Source organism: Saccoglossus kowalevskii, chromosome 5 (assembly GCF_978046115.1).
Source record: "Saccoglossus kowalevskii chromosome 5, keSacKowa6.1, whole genome shotgun sequence".
Taxonomy (NCBI): domain Eukaryota; kingdom Metazoa; phylum Hemichordata; class Enteropneusta; family Harrimaniidae; genus Saccoglossus; species Saccoglossus kowalevskii.
This window is the reverse complement of record NC_140645.1, coordinates 18,362,218-18,382,377: the sequence shown is the minus strand read 5'-3', so window position 1 is coordinate 18,382,377 and position 20,160 is coordinate 18,362,218. Positions and strand designations below refer to the sequence as shown.

Sequence of the window (20,160 nt, the reverse complement as noted above, 5' to 3'; positions counted from 1 at the left end):
GTTTATTCATAATTCTTCATTGATACTAATAGAGACACAACTCTATTTACTTATTTAGAAAATTGTACAAACACAACAACCGTCGCTGATGGTTGTGTTTCATCTGAACTTCAACACCTGTAAACTAGTGATTTTTTTTCACAACTTCTTAATCATACAACCGCAGTGTTTACTTACAAGTGATTTCTTATTCTAATTTGAACCAATGCGCATTAGATACAATACTTGCACTCAAACGTATTATACATAACCATGTTTTGTATAGTTAGATGCGTGTATTGTGATTGTTTGAAATTATTGAAGATCATCAGTAGATCACCAGTTTTGCTGTATAGAGCAGAAACAACATACAAGAATCATTTAAAATTGACATTTTAAAATCACTTGCATAGTAACATCTGCCTATACAATAATGCTTTTGAAAACAGTTTGTTTTTTATTACCTTTAAAGATGTAATCTGGTTCGCATCCTTGGGACTTGGCCGTTTATATATTGCCCGTTTGACATACAGAATAACCCTTCAGGTATTAGTATAAACTACTTGATCTCGTTGAATACTGTCTACTGTGTTTTGAATTTAACAAGTGAATATAGTTAGCAGCTGTGAATACAAATCTTAAATGCAAATTATGTTGTAAATTTCTCTGACTCCCATTTTTACTAAAGATTTTTTTCACATATTCCTTATTACACTATTTAAATGTGTACTGGCGTGCTAGTTTTTTATTCTTCCTTTTTTAAGCTAAGAAATGATCCAGAATTAAACGTAAATAGTAAATTGCACTTCAAGGTTCATAAAAAAGACATATTTCCACAGTGCACCATTCAAGTTTGGCTTGTTTGTACATAGTGATCGGCAACTCACATTTTCTAAAAATGAAATTCAACTTTGTCGTACCCAGTTCATGAATATTAATAAAATGTCTGTATTTTATTTACGCTTCTTCCTCCCAAAATAATTTCAGGTGAAGTCATTCTAACTGGCGGCCTCCATACGGGGCTGATGTTCAATCAGGTCGCATTCCATATGTAGCCGATGGTAGCTACTATCCAATCAGTTCCTTCACCAATGTCGGGAATGTCTCTTTCTAAATGCGACATTCTCCATAGAGATTAATGATTGACAGCCAGGCCATTGTTCTAACTGTTTGCTGTTTCTGTGCGTTATTAGCGAAATTGTCGCATATAAAAACGTAATTGCTTGTTCCCATAAATAAAGACATGCGAGAGACATAAAATTCAAATAAGTTCTCTTGCGTGGCGTGATTGGCGTTTAAAGGCGATTTTGTTTGTATTTTTTTTCGTTAAAACTATTTAGGATCTTGTTACATACTGCAGTCAACAACTTGAAAAAATGGTTCACACAACTATCAACCTAAATTACAATTACCTGTGTTTATCTAGTTTTGGTTTACTGTATATTTCCAGATAGTAATCTGTAGACCTGTACATAAATACTACTTAATTGCGCCATCGCGGTGACCACGTGTCTCACTGTACTAGCCAAAAACATCCCAAAATGTGTTCACACATTATAAATATGACGAAATTAATATCATGTTTATTACCAATTATTGCTGTATCAGATATAGCTAAACTCGTTATTGTGAAAGTTGTATTGAAATATATACATTATATATCATAGTTTATGAGACAGTTTTTATTTCATTTATTTGGTTGAACAATAACATTAAGTTGCCAATTAAACAACACAAGAAACATTCAATTATACATAAAAATACAATAAATATTCGAAGTACAAATAAAATATAAATTGAAAAACAATATGTAATATAAAATATACAACTTAAGAGCATTTTGAAAAGGGCAAACGAGTAAGTGAGTTAAGTCTTATGGTCTGATAGGGAAGTAAATGCGAGAGTTAAAAAATATATATGTCATCGTACCAGTGTTGATGAATTCTAACACCTATATTTTCAACTAAAATTATCAGGTTCGATAAACATATTATGTATCAAATGGTTTAAAATGTTCAGTTTGAGGGGCCATCTACAACACCAGTTATTAAAACAATATTGTTAAATTCTTATTTCAGCAATAATCGCCAGCAAATAAAATTATATTTGACAAATGGTGAATCTGCAATTTTCGAGATAAATAAAAGGCGAGGGCGCTAGAAATAACTGCCGACCACTAAGAATACTTTGCATGAACAAAAAAAAACATGGATGGCACTTATTGCATTAGCGAGTCACAATGAGAAAATGAAATATTGGGTTAAAGCAATTCCTCGTTGACATAGCGTACAGCACATAGTCGAATGATCAATTCATACAGAATTATCAGTTAAATTCTAAATCGATACTAGTCAGAATTGTGTCATACATAATTCAGGGTTGAAGATAGCATTCGTTCCCACCAGTAAACCAAAGACCAAAGCCATTCAAGCTATACTTAATTCTGAGTCTGATGTATTCATTGTTAGGCGCATTGGAATTGGTAAATTAATACGTTATTATGCTTTACTGGCCTTGCGACCATCGAGCGTGGTAATAGTGTTGTCACCACTGTTGAGCATTATAGAGGAGCAGGTGTTATACCCCAGAGCTCATGATGTCACTTCAACATAAATCGGCAGAAATAAAGCCAAATATGGAGACATCAGAAATAATGCAAAATTCCAAGTGCTTTTGCCCGTCATTTGTAACAAAGCTTTCTATAGGTCAGTAATTTGTATATCGCGCAACCACGCGGCATACATGGTTATGGAGAGGGAGGAATATCCAAACGTGACAACACCGTGCAGGCGGGCGATGAGATTAAATGCTTTTGTCTCATTGTGGCGCCATGCTCATTTGTAATACATATCAAGGTATGTCATGTGTGCATCAAGCTCGCCATCGATTCATATAAAATGCAAACAAACTTGTTACTGTCACGACATATTAAGATAGCAGAATAGTATGTTTTGCTAGGAATAACATGGATATAACCGAACTAATAATGATCAAACACAATACATTCTTACAGAGCATATATATAATCTGAGGAACCATTTTACGCACATTCATAGGTATTCCTGTTCGGAACTGGTTGTCTTGGAGACGGGATTGTTTTTCAAATTATATTTCAACTCTGTTAGTTATAATCAGCAGGTCAGAAATTAAGCCAATATAGATAAAGTAAAATTTTCAAAATCCAAGGAGGGCAATTGCCTTGAAACTAATACCAATCGATTTGATTTTGGAAAAGATCTTAACCCGTGGTAACTTAAATTAGCACTTAAAAACTGCAATGAAGTTATGTGCTATGCTTATGTATTGTTGTAAAACGTTTTCTACTGAGTAGGCTTGGTTCCGGTTGACTTGTTCCGAGTACTGTAGAGGTTTCTTAGGATATCCCGATAAAAATGTCTTGTCCGAGAATTATAAATAAAGGAGAAAAAGATAAATACTCCCTGTAAACTGTTACACACAATGAATAGATAAGATACTATATCAGAGTTAGAAAAAGACTCGACCAAACCAAATATCCAGGTAAACCCCATAACCAAAGACAACTTTACACTCAGTATAATTTGGCGTCTTGTAACTGGAGCGCTGGTAGTAGAATTCGATTTACGCAATATGCTACTCTTGCTATGTAATTTGGTGAGTATTACAATATAGCAAACCAAATTACAGGAAAGAATGAGAAACAGTGGTAAGTCAAATAACATCACCAATGCCAATGGTTCGGTAATCCAACATATGCCGACCCCGTACCCTACACTGAATGGGGTACAGTCACATACATCAATATACACTGAAACGCCAACTAGAATAGCTGGGGACAACCATGCATACGTCATATAAAATATAAACCGTTTCACTCGGTTTTTTGAGGAACATGCCGAACCAATTGACTGAGAAAATTTGTGACAGAGATCAACAGCCAGAATGTTCATCCAGAAAAAACAAACCAGCCACAGATAGTGGGAAGCAATGGCAACATATTTACAAATGATGACGTGTTTAGTTTTATCGATGGCTGTTAGAAACAGGAGTTGTGCCAGAAACAAAGCAATTGTTAAATTGACAACGAGCCCACTAGAGAGTGTCCGAAGGTTTGGAAATACCATATATGTGATTAATGAAAGTAAGCATGCAGACAAAGACAAGGAAATCCCAATAGTACTGATGATCGTTTTGCGAACATCGTATTTTATATTGTGTGAATCCGTGAACGTAGTGCTATCTTTACTTATGCAGATGTATGCGTACGAACCATTCTTACTAAGTGCAAACCGAGAAGCTGGTATTACAAGTTGTCTATGTTTGAGTGACAGCTCTCCGTCGTTTAAAACGAACGCAGTATTTGGAAGAATAGATAACTGGAATTGATCTGGGCAAATTAATACGTGATGCTTATCTGAACATTTCTCGATTGAAACTTTACTGTGATTAACCCAGCAATTCTCACAACATTGCGAGTTTATCGCGTGAGCGTTTATAATGTCAACCACGTGTCGATATGTTTCATCGGAATATGCCGAGGACTGAATATTGCCCAATTGGCCTGCATCAGATATGAACAAAGAATCGACAACTTCCACAGTGCCATTCGGACAAAACACACCCTGGTCACTAACTTTTTCGAGATGTGCAGACATCATATTGGAAGAAGGAGACTGAACTATGTGAAATGTATCAGCCAGATCACGGACCTTTGCTAGAAATGTCACTGAATATGTTTCATTACCATGTTTATGTAGCACTACTGAACTCAAATGAATGTCAACTGATGCCAGCTTTGGCTTAATTTCAAGGCTGACAAATAAAGTGACGTTCCGAAGCAAGGTGTTCATTTGGTTTCCACCCATGTGTTCTTGGCAAAAGACGAGCCGTATAAGGTAGTTCGGACCGTTGAATGTATGTCGACTGACTTTGTATGACAACAGATGGTATCTGTCTACCAAAGGTATATCAGGTATATCAATACAGTCCATCGTACCCATATCGAATATGGTATTTTCTTCGCATGGATGTTCCAACTGTTCAGACTCATGGCCAACATTTATTTGAATGTTGCCTTTAAAATCAACTTGGAACAGAATATCTAGAGAGATAACCGTTCCGGTCGGATGCGCCAAGTATGGTATTCTATTCAATCCACATTGAAGTTCTTGATCAGCGGGATTAATTTCATTACATAAAGCACAGAACACATTCCGATATTTATTTCTATTGTGCTGCACAACAGAGATTGGCATGATGTGACACAGTTGATCATAATTGCGCTCAGAATTGTTTGAAGTAGATGGGCACGAATCTATCACGTCCTTATAGCACGAATGTGTAAGAGACACGTCGTCAGGTAGTGGAATAAGTTTCAGTCCACATCCACTGTCATTCTTTAGTGCTTCCATTAACCGAAATACGTCATATTTATTGAAAAGAGCTATTTGTGATTCAGGTGATGGAAATATACATGCCCATTTCATTTTCCAGAAACTTACTTCCGTCAAGTTGATACCATGACAAGCAGCGCAATATACATTTCGAAAATACGTGACCCCTTCTTCATTCTTGTGTTCAACGGGGATTGATTGGAGAACTAAGGAGTTTTCTGTTAACAAAAATCAAATCATGATAAATTAGGGTTATAAACAGGGACTGATAAATACATAATTATCGAAGGGTTATTATTAACTGATAATGAGATGCATGAATTATGTTCTGACCTTTGTTGACATCTGTGCACATCATGTGCAACATAGTATTAATCGTCTCGTCTCGTGGGCATCTTGTAACCATGGATACATGATTGTAACCCTGTGAAAATTCTATACAATCAGAAAAAACACTATAGTGAGGGTGGAATCCCTTGCGAAGCAGATCATCAGCCAAAGTATTAAAACTGTCTGACTTATTGAAAATGCAGGCATCGATAAAATCGGGGCAGCAATCTCCATATTTGATACAATCAATATTACAATTGCACATCCACGGGGTTATAGGCAGTGTCGCGTGGATATTTGTCGATGCATTACAGACACGAGTGTTGTTATTGTAGCACGAATTTAACATAACAACACCATTCGAATCAGGACACAGCGGAACCGTCTCATATTGGGGGTAGGTCATAGTTGGTTTCAATTCCTCCATTGACGAAGTCGATGCTGATATATTATCAAACTCTTGATTTGTAGGCTGAGCCACATTACTTCTTTTCCAACGCAGAGAATCAATAATTCGCTGATGCTTGTCGGTTTCATACGAAGAGTCCTGCCTAGAGTTCATCCCCTGTAATGTTCCATGTCTCATGAAGGTAATCGAAATTCCGACTAAAACCATCAATATGAGATTAAATATTGTCACTGAGCCCATTGCTCTTCCTTATTGCGGATTTCTTTTCCAGGTTCTGTAAAATGTTACAAAAGTTGATAATTAAATTATGTTTATGAGCTTGCACCAGTTTCTATTATGCGATAGTGATTAATGTTTATACAATTTGCTGTGTATACTCTCCTAAGTATACACATCTTACCAACTTTGAAATCACTTTGCACAACTTTGCATAGTGTGATGGCAGCCTAAAGCCACGATGTGCCAACAGCGTCAACAACTTGTTCAATGAAAATTAGAAGGAGCTCACTGCCCAAGCGCAAGTGAAGTGAAGTCGTGAGCTATCCAGAGAAGATCAAACTATGCGTTTATTATGTGGTGTACTAACCACATAAATATGAACAGAACTAAGTGTAATGATTGTGGCTCTACTGAGAGTGTTCGCCTTTGTCAAGGAGAGTTGGATTTGTGTACTTTGTGCAACACTAAGAGATTTCGACAATAAGCGATGAGTGAAAAAAAAATGGTCACCATGATGCCATCGTGCATAGTGAATGTGACGAATCCTCTAATCGTAAGTACCACCGTAGTACTGAAACAACAACCGCAAAAACGGGGCCATTAATTAATGAAATGTTATTTCTTATAGTGAACACAATTTTACCAACCGACATCATGGTTAAACTGACCACTGAGTTTTATAATGAAGCGAAAATTGAATTGGCGAAATGTCTACTATTTGATTTGTGTGGTGACTGTAGTTCTAGGCGTTTCATTAGAAGACAGGGATTGAAGAAATCCCCCAGCAATGTCCAATACATGCTGTCTCTCTTACATGAAATTGAAGCGGAATCAATACCAAGCTTAGTTGCAAAAGATCTGTGCAAATTGCCACCCGTTGACTTCGATCATTTTGATATGTCATTGCTGTTAAAGACAACATCCAAACGAAATCGGCAATTGAATCATTGAAAGATTCCGTTAATATAATCTCGAAATTTCATATGGAAATATATAATTATATACGTATTATCAAAAGCAAGCTATGTAAAAATCCAGACGTTTTGAAACAGGCTGAGACATCATCAGTAGGGTAAAACTAACCTGTCTCACGACGGTCTAAACCCAGCTGATAGAAAGCTGATAGAAAGTCCACAGTCAATGATGAATTACGTAATAATGAAGTTGATTTGCAAAGTGATTGTGGTAATTTGCATACTCAAGATTAATGAGAACGCCACCAGAGTTGTTAATGACGAATGTGATAATTGTATAACAGATACCGATGGTGACACCACTTATCACAGTCGGCGTCATTGTCGTAGAAAACGTAGCTATGCGGAAGCTGTGTTTGTTGAAAATAAAGCTGCAAACCCAGTCTATAATGCCTCAAGTCCAAGAAGGAATGGAATTCCTGTAGCTCTGGGTCATTGTGTAAAACACAATATTAATACTCGCACCCATGTCACCGCTAACTGCCGTACGTTGTTCATCGGGAAAAAGAAATCATGTGATAACATGGCGTGGTTCAGAAACGCATGAGTGCATTTGTTAGTAGACTTGGACCCGAAACTACCGTCGAGATGTTTATCAAGTATATAAGGACAAACGTGGGCATTACAGATTTTGTGTGTGAAAAATTAAGAACCAAATATGACACATATGCTTCATTTTGTGTAACGACATCTTTATCAGACTTTCAGACTCTTGTGAATGCCGATGCCTGGCCTGAGGGCGTCTTGGTCCGTCAATTTGTTTCATCGACGCAATTGACACTCTTCACATTATAATGACGGAAATTAAAATTTTCTCGTATAATTGTAGATCAACTAAGTCTTGTGTACCCGCTGTCAACACACAGTTTGATAATCATGATGTATGTTTTTTACAAGAACACTGGTTGGTAAAGGGAGACTTGGGATTTTTGTCTTCTATACACTTGGACTTTTATTCATTTGGAGTTTCTGCTGTGGATACTAGCAGTAGTCTTCTTGTGGGGCGTCCCTATGGAGGTGCCGCCATCTTGTGGCGTAAATTGCTTACACGCGCAATTATTAGATTAAAACTTATGATGATCCAAGGCTTCTTGGTGCGGAATTAACAACTAACGACGATAGTAAACTTTTCTTCCTGCGTGTTTACCTCCCCAAACTATGGTGACAATATAGACAAATTTGTAAACTACTTGGGTAAGATTAGTGCGATAGTGCAAGATTGTCATACGCCCAATGTTATGATTATTGGTTACTGGAACGCCGATCCTACTACAAACTCCAACTTTGGTGAAGAAATGAATGAATTCTATAACAATGCTGGTTTAATTATTGTTGACGTTGAATTCATTGGTACATCTAATGCAGCTTTTACTTTTCTCAGTGACTCTCATGGTACAACGTCCTGGTTAGATCACTGTGTCTCCTCAGTGAATGCACATCGTTCTAATGTCGAAGTTTATATTTGTTATGATTATGTCACTTCTGATCACATGCCTGTTTCTATCACGTGTCATACTGAGTCTTTGCCGAGTGTAGCGCCATCTACTACTGGATCTGAAACCCGTAAGGCAAAAATTATCTGGCCCAAAGCAAGCACTTAATAATCTTAACCAGTATCGGCAACGGATGGAAATATGCCTTAAAAACATTGATATTCCAAGGAATGCAATTATGTGCGTATCTGATGATTCCTTAGGAATTGCTGGTGATGAAACATTTATTAGAAAATCAAACAGACGCTTTGTGGCTGTACCTGGTTGGAATGAAGTACTTAAAGAGGCACATGACACAGCTCGCAATTATTTTCATTCTTGGTGTGATTCTGGTAAACCTAGATATGGTTTTGTGTACCAGATGATGCGCAAATCGAGGTCACAATTCAAACTTGCGTTACGCTACTGCAGAAATAATAAGATCCAATTCGAGTCTGATAATCTGGCCAAGTCGTTGATGAACAAAGATCGGCGGATATGTTGGAAAAAGGCGACAATGGCATATAACGCGTCACTTCCGTGTACTATTGACGGTTGCTCCAGTGAATCTAATATTGCGAACATGTAGGCAAACCATTTTAATACGATTTTAAATTATGTTAATAATGATATTTATAAAGTTAAAGTGCAGCAATATGTTTCAGTTAATACGTTAGATGTTCCAATTGTGTCCGTAAAAGAAGTCGCTAGGGTTGTGCAGAGTCTTGAGCTAGAGAAATCATGTGGAGCAGACGGTGCATGTGTTGAGCACCTTAAGGTAGAGATGCAGGTTCGTAGGCACTCAGAGTGAATTATTTTTTTTTGTTTTTTCTTACCCATACAGTCTTGGCTAGATAGTGTTAGAATTTCGGAGTATTTTCATTGTTGGAACATACTCAAAAATCAATTTTAAAATATAGGGAAGCGAGGCACGCGTATGCGATTAAAAGTCCTGAAAGTTTGTTTGCGTTGCTCTTTGATTGACAAGTCACTGTTGATGTTATATGCAAATGATTGCTGGCCTCAGTTACGGAGCAGCCGGTGCGCGACTTCCTGTCCTGGCTCTCTGTTTACTTACCTCAAGCGCGATCAACTAGCAAACTACAAAAACAGACAAGACATAGACGCTTCCAGCATGCAAGCGGAATGAAACAAAACATACACTTGTAAATGATAAGTAAACTGTTTCACCCTTAAATAAATTAATTTTTCATTTATTTTCATGTAGGAGGTAGCGTCGATAGGGCGATTTAATTTTCGCGCAAAACAAGGCCACAATTTCTTTTTGTTTTCTTGGTGCATAGATTTCAAGATTTTTCGCATTGTGGGCAAAACAAAAAATATTTTCACACATTTTTACTCCAACGGAATTTTAACACTGAAGTAAACATTTTTCGTTTCGCTGTAACGATTATCGTGCTGATAGAATTGCGATGCAATTGACATTAACAACACTGCTGTCGCTGTCATCGCTAACTTTTCAGTGTCAAAATACACAAACGTAAAATGCTTGGTTAATTAAAAAAAAAAATACCCTGGAAATTACTGAAAAATCGGCAATGAGATGCTGTTTTTAAACACCGCGGAAAAATCATGCACTCTGCCGCGGCGATGCCATCTTGGTTCCCTTAATCGGAAACCCCCTTGTCAGCTAGCATGCACCGGTAGCGATGTCGCAAACTACGTTGTTTGGCCGTGATAGGCGACCTCTGTACTAAGGAACTCTATGAATGAGGTATTTCCAGAGGTCAGGGTTCGTTTAATTTGCATCGACCTGTCTCGTCTGTAGTTGAATGAAACCTGCCCTGATTTACAATAGTTCGTCTTCCAATGTGACTTCATTTCGAATTTGTTTCACCGGCATTTGGGTGATTGAGTAGTAAAAACTGCGAATAGCCGTTGTGTAGTAAAATATTAGGGACCATTTCAACCTGGTCGTGTAACTTTGCACGGTCCATGGAAACTGTGTCATACAAAGTATGTTTTAAAGGTTTGAGGGAAGGTAAATTTAGACTCAACCCACCCAATAGCGATCGCTATGTTTATATAATTGTATGAATATCTCATCGGCTTTACGTAATCCATTGTGTCCCTCCCTCAGTGGAATTGATAACAGAACGCCATGACAGTTTTCACACAATGTTGAGACTTCGAGACTTCGCCGACAATTTTTTGTCCGTTTCCCTCGAATTGTAAATGTTTTTATTTTATTTTTTTACCTGACGATTTAACATCAGCAAATCACGGTGTATGGTGTATTTCTATGAGTTTCTGTTACACATATGAAGCGAATGATTTGTTTTAAATTTTGTTTTTACAAAATAGCGATTTTCTCAGTTTCATTTTTCACTCAAAATTTCAACTTTAAAACTATTTAACTTCTAGATGGTTCATTTGTTTTCAATGAAATTTTCAGGGGTCATTATTCAGGTCTATCCTGAGTAAATGGCTTCGTATGGTTTCACTGTCTTCACTGGAACAGAAATAATAGAGCTGCCAATTAGCGGAAGTTTTAAATAAGTGTTTTTAAATCAAAATCAGGGTATGCATTTAAAAGTTAAATAGTTTTAAGTGCACTTTCACCTAAAATGCATGATTTTAACCCAAAATCAACATCACCTAATATGGTATCATAGTACATTATTGTAAACCATAAAACTCGAAAGTTTAAATAAAACTCTTTCAAATGATATATAACTTGATGGGTAAAAAGTATATTTTACTCGTGTAATTACAGTAATCAGAGACAATTAGAAATATAGACCCCCGACCTGCATCTCTACCTTAAATTTGCTAGCTCAATAATCTCATTGTATCTGTCAATGTGTCTGCCTGTAATGCTTATGCACGGAACTGTTCTAAGAAGGTTCATTGAAGTCGAACTGCTCCCAATAGCTAAGAACAAATGTGGAAATATGACCAGCAAAGATAATTATCGACCCATTGCCATAACTACAGTTTTATCCAAAGTTATTGAACACATTCTTCTAAACAGATGTCAAAATTATCTTGATGTTTCAGACAATCAATTCGGTTTTAAAAAGAAACACTCGACAGACTTATTTATTTTTACTCAGAAAGAAATTATTAAGCATTACAATTCCCGTGGAAGTCATGTATTTGTTTGCTTTCTCGACGCATCTAAGGCCTTTGACAGGGTCAATCATTGGACCTTGTTTAATAAGCTCACAGAACGCATGGTGCCGGGTTACATTATTCGGTTTCTTATCAACTGGTATGAAAATCAAATGTACTGCGTAAGAGGAAGTTCTATTTCCCGCTCATTCAGTGTAACCAATGGAGTTAGACAAGGTGGTGTTTTGTCACCTTCCCTGTTCAATGTGTATAAAGATTACCTAAATGTGAAGTTAAATAAACTTTTATGTGGCTGTCTTGTTGGCAACAAAGTAATTACTAATATCAGTTATGCGGATGACATGTGTCTAATAGCGCCCTCTATAAAAGGGCTACGTAAACTGCTGAAAACTTGTGAATTATTTGCTACTGATCATAATATGCTCTGTAACGTGTTATTTAACTAAGCATAACAAATTAAATCTACTAAACTAATCATACTAAACTAAGTCTACTAAACTAAACATAACAAACTAAATCTACTAAACTAAGCATAACAAAATAATCTACTGAACTAAGCATAGCAAATTAAATCTACTAAACTAAATTTAACAAACTAAATCCACTAAACAAACCATAACAAACTAAATCTACTAAACTAATCATACCAAACCAAATCTACTAAACTAAACATAGCAAGCAAAATCTACTAAACTAAGCAAAACAAACTAAGTCTATTAAACTAAGCATAATAAAATAATCTACTGAACTAAACATAACAAACTAAATCTACTAACTAAGCAATACAAAATAACCTACTGAATTAAACAAAAGAAACTAAATTTAACTTGGCAAATTAAACAAGGCATGTGCATCTTTACTGGAATACCTGATATCGCAAATTAAAGTAGGTGCGAACCGCACAGAAAATACAACCAACCCATCATAATGGTCCTGAAATAAATTTGCGGTATGTTTACAAACATTTTTTGAGAATCTTGAGAGGAAAACAAGCTACATTATCACATCTCACTGCTGTTACGCTTGCTGTGATTGGTTGAGACTCGGTAACATAACTTTGAATAAGAATGGATATTACATGGTATATTGCCCGCCAAGTGAATATTACATGGGTATATCACATGGATGACGTCACTAAAACTAATGCGCAACGATACTGCGCAAAACAAATTGTCGTTCGCTGCACAGGAGCTGCACCGCCCGCTGTTGTTTTCGGTGATGCTTCCAAGGTTTTGAAAGAACTTTAGCCATCCGAAATAAACACCGAACGTGCCAGGATGAATATTAAGTAAGATACACTGTTTTGATGTTTAGGGTAATCTTTTATGAAGCAAAAATGTACGGTAAAGCCGCCACTGAAACGTCGCAGCCGGGATCGCTACGGCGCCTTCTACGCTGTGAGCATTTCTACGCGTTCCACGCCAATGATAATCGAAAACGCTCTAAGTTCATGAGAAAGTAATTTCAGTCATTTCCACAGCACTCTGACATTTTTATCTAGCGAGTAGCCAAAAAAATCGCATTTAAGAATCATCAAATTCGTTTAAAAATGTTATACTCGATACATTGAGTAGGTCACACTGCTGAAACACGGTTACTGAAAAAGAATCCTCGGTTGAAAATAGCATTTACTGTGTGTATTTCGCAGTGTTTTACAGTAAACAATGTATGTATGTGAAACTTGTTAAAATATATAAAATATTGCATACTTCAAAAATAAGTTTTGTTATTTTGTGGCAGAGCGTGTATGTGTGATATATGGTAGACGTAATTGTGCATGGTGGACATCTGTTCGATGTGATAAAATAAATAACACATGGTCATTCGAGCAATATCACGATTTGTTGTCTGCACTCGGATTGTTGTAAACGACCATAATATTGATGATGCCAGAGCCGAAGGTAGACAACAAATCGTGATATTACCCTTGCAAACATGTGTTATTATTTAACTAGCGTATGACAGTGTTTATTGGATGGTACATGCAATGTTATATGTATTATTGGCACGGTCCGCGCAAATAATTGTCTTATCCATGTGGTCGGTGAGGTTGATCGTCTACAAAAATTCATTTGATAGAGTAGATCACATTTCGCTGTATTTCGAACTAACCAAGATTGAAATGCTGGGGTATTTATTCATTTTTACATTCACAAATATATGTACAGCTCTGTGAAATCATACATCGAAACAAGCCCAAATACTGACAAATCATTTTATTTTGATATCGGTCTACAGAAGCTATCGATTATTTCACCTCTATGGCGTAGCCTTTACATCAAATGAATTGAAAACATATCTGGAGAAAGCGTCATGTTCCATGAAAGATGGTTCAGTCAGATTTGGAGAAATACCATGTTCTATTATGCGGAAGATATTTAATACATCTATCCTACCAATCCTTTTATACGGATATGAGATATATAGAGTTTTCACACTCCGATGTGTATAAAAAATATTCATCTTTATGTTGGGTCGTGGAACGCTTATTATTCGTTTTTCATTTTGGTGAAGCCATGTTCGAGCAAATTGGATGAAAATAATGGTGTGTTTTGTAATATGTTCCAACAACTGTGTCATGACATAGATAAGAAAAAACGGTCCGGTGGAATTGATGAAAGTTGGACTCATATTGATATTTCAAAATGTCTCTGATTATTGAAAATTAGTTATTCAACTTAGATACAGTTTACATGCGAAATGTCGATTTTTGAATCTCAGCGCACAAACTTGCAATTGAAATAAGGATAACTCGGATAGATGGTGGATTTTCTTATGATTAAAAAAATAAAGTTACTGTAGTAATACATTTCATTTCGCTTAATTTGCTCTACCTACAAACCACTTTAAAAACTTCATATTCTGTTTTCAGGAAGTCAAAAGTTGCAACTGCTCAGATACATTGTTCGTATTTCATGCATCCAAAGTCAGGAAAAGCGATAGTGCTAAACGTACGTACCTTTTTGAAACAGGATTATCCCTTCTGTGATTCTGATGCCGGGCGAAGTAATGATGCAGCTACGTTAAATATGTTACATTTATTGAAATCCGGGTAAAAAACACATTTTTCTCAGCCAATAAGAACGCTGGAACAACTAAGTGGCTGTCATTAAAGATTCAGTCGCAAACTTCAAATACAAAAGTTGTATTTATGGTGGCGTTTTTGTAATACAATGCCAGTAATTACCTTTAAATGAGTTACAAAAACAACAATATTTAATGTCAAAACAATTTATCGTGATTTTTGTAACTCCGATATGCCTCTTTTAGCAAAAAATAGGTAACTATGTGGTTCAATTGAATATAACGATTTGATTGCAATTTCTTCGCTCTATCGCGATCCATCGTAACTGAGATAGGAATTCTGTTGTCAGAAAGTCAAAAGTTGCATCCAAAGTCAGGAAAAGCGATAGTGCTAAACGTACGTACCTTTGAAACAGGATTATCCCTTCTGTGATTCTGATGGCAGGGAGAAGTAATGCTGCAGCTCCGTTAAAGATGATACATTTATTGAAATCCGGGTAAAAGACACATTTACCTCAGCCAATAAGAACGCTGGAACAACTACGTGACTGTCAACAAAGATTCAGTTGCAAACTACAAATGCAAAAAATGTATTCATGGTAGCATTCAGTGAGAAATTGATGCCAGTAATTATCTTGAAATTTGTTACAAAATTGCACAATTATTACAATAAACGCATTGCCAAAACAACAATATGTAATGTCAAAACAATTTGTCGTGATTTATTGTAACTCTTTTAGCAAAAAGGGTTAAATATGTGATTCAATTGTATATAACGATTTGATTGCATATTCAATAGCAATTTCACTGTATTTATCGTTAAATTTATTACTGAGTTGATATAAACGTCTGGGCTCATCATGTGACCAGTATCTGAAACACTAATTTATATCAATTTGCTTATCTTATTTGTGTGACGACATTGAACCGCGGCTCTGATCGGAGTGCTTCGCAAAAGGATTCATTTTGGCAGTTAGAATTCTAGTATCTATTATATACAATCTTTCGACATTAAGGCTATTAACAATGGCAATATAATGTCAGTCGTTATTACAATAATCTTTTGAAGAACTAATACGTCATCCCTACAAGCTGCGCCCTCTGGCGACGGAGACCTTTTATCACGTTAAAATGACGTGGATAGATGAAACGAATTTGTTCAAATGAGTAGAATAAACAAACATGTTAAACATGCATTTTAGACGTGTTCAGCTGTGGTAATTTTATATTTTTATAGAATAATTTCTTTATCCTTATTTGTAGAAATTTATTTGTAGCGTTGGCCCTACTTTTCCACGACTGGTAAATGTGTTCGCATTTGTTTGCAATTACAAAGGCGAAATGCTAATGAGTAGAATGATCGTTAGATGTAAACCAATTTGATCTGATCTCTTCTACTCGGCCCTGACGCGTAGAATTCTATTTTTGTAATATTTACGTATTGCAATGATTATTTTTTTTTGCAAATACAATTAATTGAAACACGGTGAATTAACGATTTTTGCTCCATGAATATATGGTAAAGGTAAAAATGATTCCTAGAAATCAATTATTGATGATGTTTCAAAATAAATTGCCTCGGCAATTCGAAGCTGAAAGAGAAGATTTGCTGTAAGTACAAGATTGGGAAAATCGACTCAGATGTACAGTATCGATTAATGATAAATAGGACGAATCACTTAAATACAATTGACTGGAGAGAAGAAACGTATTCAGCTAAGGCCCGCAGTACATACGAGAAGGTTTTAAAGAGACAACATCTGTTTTTATATAATGGTTTTGTGGAGAACGACTAGCCTTGACAGTCAAAAAGTTTGCTGCCACAATTAATGAGTTCGTGGTTAAATGCGATTGGATGTACGCAGATGATCCCAGAAGGCGTCAGTGTCACTTGTCTTGTACAGACTTCCGTTCTCGAACAGAAATCGTGTGATATTTAGTATGATATATGGAAGCTGCCACAAGTGGAGCAGGATGTGCTCATCTTTTTCGAAATGTCTTACATCACTTCATGTATACCAGTAATAGTATATAATTTTCTCTTTAAAATGTTTAGACAAATTTTACCGTTCACGCAATTGTTTTCATATGCACATATTCAAAGTAAATGAAACAACACAATGTCAAACGTTTGTGTATATGGATTATGCCGTTCACACGAATAAAATTCTATCGATGTCGATACACGAAGCGATCACGATTCTACAACTTGTGACACTAATTATTTTTATACATTCAGCATTAACAAAGTTTAAACTTTAATGCGTAATCAACTTTTGAACGCGTTCCAGATAATTGGTCACGTCCGCCACGTGTAACACGTCACTGAAATGGAATCCCGGTGGCATAGCACGCTACCGTGTACACCTGCGCAAGTCTCAGAAAACGTTTGTCTCTGATATGTTGGGTTGTTATCTATCATTTGCGTTATTACAAGCAGTACGATTTAAAATAATATGGTTATGTTAAGAACACCGCAAAGTATGCACTTAGGCACTGCCTTAGCAATTATTCTGTGTTCTCGTGATCAACACGTATTTATTTGCCCAATTCTACGCTATTGAATACACCGCATCAAATAAATTTGCGGTAGGGTATCTCTTTTCGCAAACATCAACAGTATAGTATGACGTATGGAGACCCCCAGTGACTCGATACACTTGCAATAAAACCTCAAGTTAAACAATTATTGAGAAAATTTGAGTATCATGATTAATCAATTAATTATTAGTACATGGAGGTTACGTTCCCTAATCGAAATGAAATAGATTAATGGAATGAGACAAATCCACTTTATATATTCAAAGGGACACAAGCTATAACATGTTGTTGTTTCTTTCAGTACACGGTGTCGCGGAAAATAGGACAAAATTGGATAAACACAAGTAAACCCAGGAAGGTACACACAATATAAAGTATTCTTATATTATCTAAGATCTTGTAGCGTGCAGTTTATAATCAAATTAACTCTTATGTGAAAGATCGTCAATCTTGGTTTAGAAAAACCCATTACATTGAAACCGTAGTTGTGCTTGAGAGTGAGAGTGAGTATACACAAATTAACTGCAATTTTTACACCGTAAAGGGTCTTATGATACAATGGATTGTAGTCTTGTATTAACCCAACTGTCTATGACAGGTTTCAGTGGTATTTATTTATAAGTTGATTGACTCGAAGCACGGTTCAGTCCCAATAACATCAAAGTGAAAAGCTCGTGTTTATTTCAAACATGGAGAATATTAGTGTTGTTTATTTCAACAATAATTAGGGCTGTATATTGATGAGCTACTGTCATAGAAAGACCACATAAATATGATTTTTTTTTTTTTTTTTTAATTTTTTTATTAATTGTATAATGGCCTCCGGCCCATTACAATCATGCAAATTAATTATTGACAAGAAATAAATTTACATTACAAAATATGTATGAAAATATAGATGAAGAGTGTGTCAATACAAAATATAAGCCCTATATAATAATGTGATGGGGATATTAATATATATACATACAAGCTTATTAGGTTATTCTCATTTGATCTTTGATTAAAAAACACTTATAAATAAATTGAGCCAAAGAGTTAATGATTTGGCTTTTAGAGGAACTTAATAGTTGTAGGGAAAGTGAATAAAAAGGTGACAACAAAAGTAACTACACCTTTACTATATTACTAATATAGTAATTACTAATATAGTAATAATAATATATATAATAAGATATGGGGGAAAAGTGCCTTCTCTGAGCAGTGGACGGGAACTCTTATTATTCCTTTGTATAAGCATGGGTCTCCAAACAGTCTGGATAATTATAAGGGTATTTCACTGCTCAGCAAATTTTCACATGAATTTTAAATAGACGACTAGTTAATTGGTCAGCTGCTCTTGATAAAATTACAAAGGTCAAGCCGGTATTCGTAAAGGCTGTTCAACCAAAGATAATGTATTTATTTTGTAGGCAATCATTTAATAGTATATTACTAGGAGAGAAGGGAAATTCTATTGTGCCTTCTATTGACTTTTTCAAAGCCTTTGACACTGTAGAGCGTCAAAGGTTTTGGTATATTCTATTAAATGGAGGGAAAATGTTCAAAATGTTATTTAATATTAATAGTAATGTCGAAGCATGCGTGAAATCTTTGAATGGTTTCACTGAATTCTTTGACTGTCCTGTTGGTGTTAGACAGGGGTGCATTCTGAGCCCTTTCCTTTTTTCCTTTTTTTGTAAATAATTTTGCAGACATCAGTGCAGGGGCTAAGTCATCTCCTGATCGCGTGGAAATTCTGTGTTTATTGTTTGCAGACGATGTTCGTTTATTTTCTGATTCGAATGTTGGACTACAGAGGCTGTTGAATACTGTAGCTTACGTGAATACTGTAATGTTTGGAAAATGTATGTCAATCTGTCCAAGACTAAAGTTGTTGTTTTTAAAGGGAGAGTACTGAAAAGTGGTTTTATAATAACAAAAGACTAGATGTTGCTTGATACCATAAGTATTTGGGTGTGTTGTTTTCATCATATGAGAAGTTTTTAGCGTTACTATTGTCTGGAGATAGAAATGAATTGAAATCTCTTGCAGTCTTTCTTTTTCATTCCCTTAAATTACGTTATGAAATGTATAAACACAGTGTGTTATTACTGTTTTTGTTACTTTATATTTTATTTATAGTTTATGAATTTTGAGCCACGGGCATTTGATTGCAATAAAAACCTATAAATTAAATATCGAACTTTCCAAGTGAGACACAAAATGAACTCGGCTGCCTTCAAACCTAAAACAGCGCGAATTATTTGTAATCCAATTCTAGTTTCTTTCTAGTACTCATTACTGAGTACGGTCAAGTTCAATAACATTCACAGTCATGACGTCGATGGCAACCCGGAGGATGAATTCTATTTGCAGGATCATTCAAATATGTTTTTAAATTGAAACAGTTGATACACGCACACTGTACCATTTGAAAACACGCCTGCTACAGGGTAAATATCATTATGGATATGTATAAGTATGATGTTACGCCGCTGAGTTCGGTACTTTAATCAGATGTTATTATGGGTGCACCGGACATGCGCAATACACTTTCGGTATTATTCTCTAAACTGCGTGTCTTCTGATCCAGTACATGCGACTTCGTGACATTTAGAGGAAAGTGGTCAATGATGTGCTATTACATGGTGAAAACACTTCAACTTTGGGAGTTTTTCATTATTTAGTATAACTGACGATTTAAAAATACAAAGAATTATTCTCAGTCGACTTCTCGTGTCTACCATTACAATCAGCGATTT

General features: G+C 35.8%; 1 protein-coding gene across 1 annotated transcript; it reads right to left on the bottom strand.

Moving 5' to 3' along the window:
- Nucleotides 1–3,299: 3,299 nt before the first annotated feature.
- On the bottom strand, nt 3,300–6,330 carry LOC146745840 (uncharacterized). Its single transcript, XM_085498773.1, has 2 exons — nt 5,685–6,330; nt 3,300–5,569 (listed from the first exon to the last, which is right to left on the bottom strand). The coding sequence occupies exons 1-2, from the start codon at nt 6,328–6,330 to the stop codon at nt 3,300–3,302; spliced, it is 2,916 nt and encodes a 971-aa protein (XP_085354899.1).
- Nucleotides 6,331–20,160: the final 13,830 nt, after the last annotated feature.